General features: G+C 28.7%; 1 protein-coding gene across 1 annotated transcript; it reads left to right on the top strand.

Annotated features, from left to right (window-relative positions):
• The first annotated feature begins 752 nt into the window (after positions 1 to 752).
• Positions 753 to 2,669, top strand: FRG1 (FSHD region gene 1). Its single transcript, XM_014430934.2, has 6 exons — positions 753 to 895; positions 1,041 to 1,123; positions 1,205 to 1,330; positions 1,412 to 1,578; positions 1,825 to 2,027; positions 2,401 to 2,669. The coding sequence occupies exons 1-6, from the start codon at positions 837 to 839 to the stop codon at positions 2,546 to 2,548; spliced, it is 786 nt and encodes a 261-aa protein (XP_014286420.1). The 5' UTR covers positions 753 to 836; the 3' UTR covers positions 2,549 to 2,669.
• The last annotated feature ends 1,600 nt before the right edge of the window (positions 2,670 to 4,269 follow it).

Here is a 4,269-nt window from a genome sequence, read left to right as displayed (position 1 = left end):
ATTTTAAGCTTTAAAACATCTAAATGAGGACTGTGAAAATCTTGACAAATAATTAGTAGAGATAGGAGATAATATCAAATTCGTCGGCAATAGGTGATCTAGTAAAAAGGAAGGCAAATAGAACAAACCTTGATTGTCTCGATGAAGAATGTAAAATTTTGTATAAACTAAATTAAAAACTCTTTATAACCGCAGCAAAAACAATTTGCCGGTCCTTGAAGAATGAAGTGTCTAAATTCATAAAAAAAAAAAAAAAAATAACATTTTAACAACAAAATAGCAGAAATAAAAATGTACAAAGGCATTGTATAAATATTTGATACCAGTTAAGACAGCAAATAAAGGTGAAAATAATAATATCCTAGCCAATCCATTAGATATATTGGACACGTTTAAGAAACACTATGATAGTATTCTGAATACGGGAAATATTTATCAATCTCTTTATGCCAGAGTGTTAGACCGTAAAAAAGTTCAATAGATGTACGAAATTGAGAAAATACCTAAAGAATAGAAGGGATATTCCAGAAATCCAATTCATAAAAAGGTTTAGAGTGTGGATCGTAATCCAGGAATCCCTCTTCTTCTAGTATGTTATAAAATTTAAATATTACTTTAATACTGTTGTCGACCAGCTAATACGTATGTGAAGGCTTACACACTTACAATTAATTAAAGTTGTATTTTATAAATAATAACTAACATCCTACCTCTTTGAATGAATGTGAAATTTATAACCTTACACTGTAACCTTTCAGTTTACTGATTGTTTATGTAGCTTGTGAAACAGATTTGGTTTCTATTTCAAGTGATTATTTTATAATTAACGTTTGATCATGTCTGAGTACGATAAAGTCAAAAAGGGACGTTTGTTGTTGAAAGGAGAAAAGCCTAAGTAAGTTCCTAGGTTTGGGTGACTTCTGTTTCTGTTTTGAATATTAAACATTTATTTTATATATGTATATATTCCATAAAAAGTCAAATTATATTTTCATAATTTAGTTCTTTTCATATATAATTGAATTGATCATCTATTTTAGAAAGAAAAAGAAGACTAAAGACAAAGAAAAGAAGAAGTCTAAGGATACTGAACCAATAAAAGATGACGACAGGATCGAACATGGTGAATTTTTAACAATATCCATATCATACATTAAATAATTTTGATCATTGTATAATTTTCTCCTTATTTAATTCATTTTAGGTGGTTGGGGTAAAGTTAAATATATTAGAGACATAAATGGATCAATTTCTATTGAATTCGGTAGCAATACTTATGTCAAAGCTTTAGACAACGGTCTGTTCACATTAGGAGCCCCACATGATGAAGGTAAATATACAAATACAATTCAGTTATTAATATTCATCTAAGGCCTTATTCAATATAAACTAACTGTTATTTTTTCCAAAGGTGAAGGACCCTCTCCAGAAGAAATCTTAACTGCTGTTCCTGTTAATGAAACAAGAGTTGCCTTTAAATCAGGTTATGATAAGTACTTAGGAGTATCAAAAGATGGAATGGTCATTGGAAGGGCAGATGCAATTGGTTCCCTTGAGCAATGGGAGCCTGTATTTCAAGTATGTTTGATTTATAATAATATATTTTAAATTCATTATTTTTGATTTATTTACATTATAAATTTTGATATAACAAAATAGGTTACTTACCTACTATCTTCTAACTATATGCTGTTGGTTATTTGTCTATATCTTCAATCAAAAGAAGCAAGCGTAATTCAATGGCTGATCCACATATAGCAAATTATGATAACAATAACAATAAAAATAAAGTATTGGTTAAGTAACAGTTCTTTTTAATTTTAGGATGGCAAACTTGCCCTCTTGAGCTCAATAAATTGTTTTATGTCTGTCCGTGATGATGATGACTCGGTTGTTGCAATAGCTCGCCAAGCTGGTTCCAGAGAAATGTGTTGTATTCGTACTCAGAAACATGAAGAGTTAAATAAAATACCTGATCTTCCTCCTGAAGAAAAGGGCTCAATCAAAGAAATTGAATTAAACTATGTGTAAGTTATTTTCAATAAGTTTTTATCTAGAAATATATTTTAATACAATTAGAATATATTTATATACCATATTTAATAGTGTATTAAATGTATTTTTCTTCAATTTTTTATAGTTGATTTTATAATAAATGGTTTATTTAAATTTGTTTGTTACCTACATTACTTTATTTAGTTTTTTAAAAAATATTTATCAGTTAATGTTCCTATTCTAAAATTACTATTAATTATTTACTGATCAAAATTTTTAAATATAGAGAAGAATGTTTAATACACAATTCAGCTAATAATTAAGCGGATGTTGGAGCAGCAATCTTGAATTTTGAATTGATTGTCATTCATGATGAGATACTAATTGCAATTAAATATTTTTCAGGAAAAAGTTTCAGAAATTTCAAGATAAAAAAATTCGCATTAATACTGAAGACCCTCATGTTCTGAAAAGAGCAAGAATGGATGGAACTCTTCATGAAGCCCTTCTTGATAGAAGAAGTAAAATGAAAGCTGATCGATATTGCAAATAAATGTAAATAGTTGATTTGTGAAAATAAGTTGTTAAATTTTATCTTATTGCTATACAAATAATTAAAATGTAATAATAGTACATGTATATAAATAAATATATTATTATCCACTTTTACTAGATATCTTTCTTTTTTTTTTTTAATAATATAATATTCTGTTATTTGGTTTAAAATTTTAATAAGAGTTATAGTTAACAGACATGATAAAGGAGGTGGTTTGGAGTATATGTGTAATTTATGATTCGTTTGGTTTCATTTTTATTTGTTCTTCTTTTCACAAAGATAGAACAAAATTTCAAACTTTGAATAAATTAAAATTCCAGTTATTATTTCTAAAAATATGATTTAATTTTTGTAAGCCTCTGTTCATTGATATGTAAGCCTGAATTAATTGAAACTCTTAAGTTCTTTATTGTTCTGTAACTGATATTCAAAACTTTATTCAATTCTAGACGAAACGGGGTAGTTCAGTGAGTAAGGCACTCCAATCTGCTGGATCCAGATTTGACTCTGGCTGTGGCAGATAATTATTTATTCTGTTATATTGGCAATAGATTGATTCAGGGGCCAAGAGACCTTCCTAGGGCACACCCAGCTGTTATAAAGTTGGTACTAAGTGGGAAGACCTGGTGGGTGGCACATGATATTAACCAAATCACCAACCTGTATAGCTGTACAGATATTAAGCGTTGCTAGTACCAAGTTAAGGTGTCAAATTTGACTAGGAGGTCGACTTTTATTTCTTTAACAGTCCCACGAAATGAAAACTTGACCTCCTACCATGGTTAGAAGTCAGTGGTAAATAATTCTTCCCCCCTCCCATCACGCATGAGAGGAATTACAAGAAAGGGGGTGAAAAAAAAAAGTGTTGGTTTAGAAACAGTACTTCCTTACTAAATGCTATATACAAGGCCCTTCATCAGTTGTGTTTGATCAAAATCCATGATAGTAAATAAGTAATACAGGTATTTAATAAAAAATATCTGATGTGTGTGCACAACTTTCACTTACCATCATACTTACAGTGGCGAGTAATCCTTTCTTATTTCAAAACAGCAATTTATGCATTATTGATGATGATAAAACAAAAAGAAATATTAATTTTTCCAATGGTATGTGAGGAGAATACTTTTAAAAAGCAACTATCGTCATAGCAAACATAAAGATATTTCTTTTTATGTTTAGTTTATGCTTTTTTTGATTATATTTAATGACTTTATATTCTAGTTATTACTTTTTTGCAAAAATCTTTGGCTATTCGACAGTGTATCATACCTCTATATTACTACTCTTATTTCTAAAAATTTATTTTCAACCTGGGACAATATTTCTTTTTTTTAATTATAAAATTGTTTCAAAAGTTTAAATGCATTCATTTTTTATTATAATAACAATGTGAGATGTTTAATTATTTCAAATAAATAAAATTAAAGATCCTTACGAGACTCATATGAAAAGTCACCATTTAAGCCCTGTCAGAATATTAATGAGAATATGACCTAGCTGATGTTGAATATTCATAGTTGAAAACAAGTATGCAATCGATGTTGTGAAGCGGTACTTCCAACAAATCTGAAAGGTTGCTGGAATATATGAAGCATATTCCTATCTTAAATATGTAATTTCAGTTTTGTACAATTTATCAACTTTGGGGTAGGCTGTTTACATGTTGTCTAGGCACAAGGAACCTTGAAATGTTATATTTCCATTAAGAATTCAGA

This window comes from Halyomorpha halys, unplaced genomic scaffold (genome assembly GCF_000696795.3).
Source record: "Halyomorpha halys isolate HHAL.00 unplaced genomic scaffold, Hhal_1.1 Scaffold926.1, whole genome shotgun sequence".
In the NCBI taxonomy this organism is placed as follows: Eukaryota; Metazoa; Arthropoda; class Insecta; order Hemiptera; family Pentatomidae; genus Halyomorpha; species Halyomorpha halys.
The sequence above is the reverse complement of the archived record's forward strand: the minus strand, read 5'-3'. Positions and strand labels throughout refer to the sequence as shown.

Excerpts from the sequence above, each read along its gene's own strand:
- FRG1 (XM_014430934.2), top strand. The coding sequence starts at position 837 with ATGTCTGAGTACGATAAAGTCAAAAAGGGACGTTTGTTGTTGAAAGGA. Across the intron at positions 1,124-1,204 it reads TGACGACAGGATCGAACATG|GTGGTTGGGGTAAAGTTAAA; the intron begins GTGAATTTTTAA and ends AATTCATTTTAG. Across the intron at positions 1,331-1,411 it reads AGGAGCCCCACATGATGAAG|GTGAAGGACCCTCTCCAGAA; the intron begins GTAAATATACAA and ends TTTTTTCCAAAG.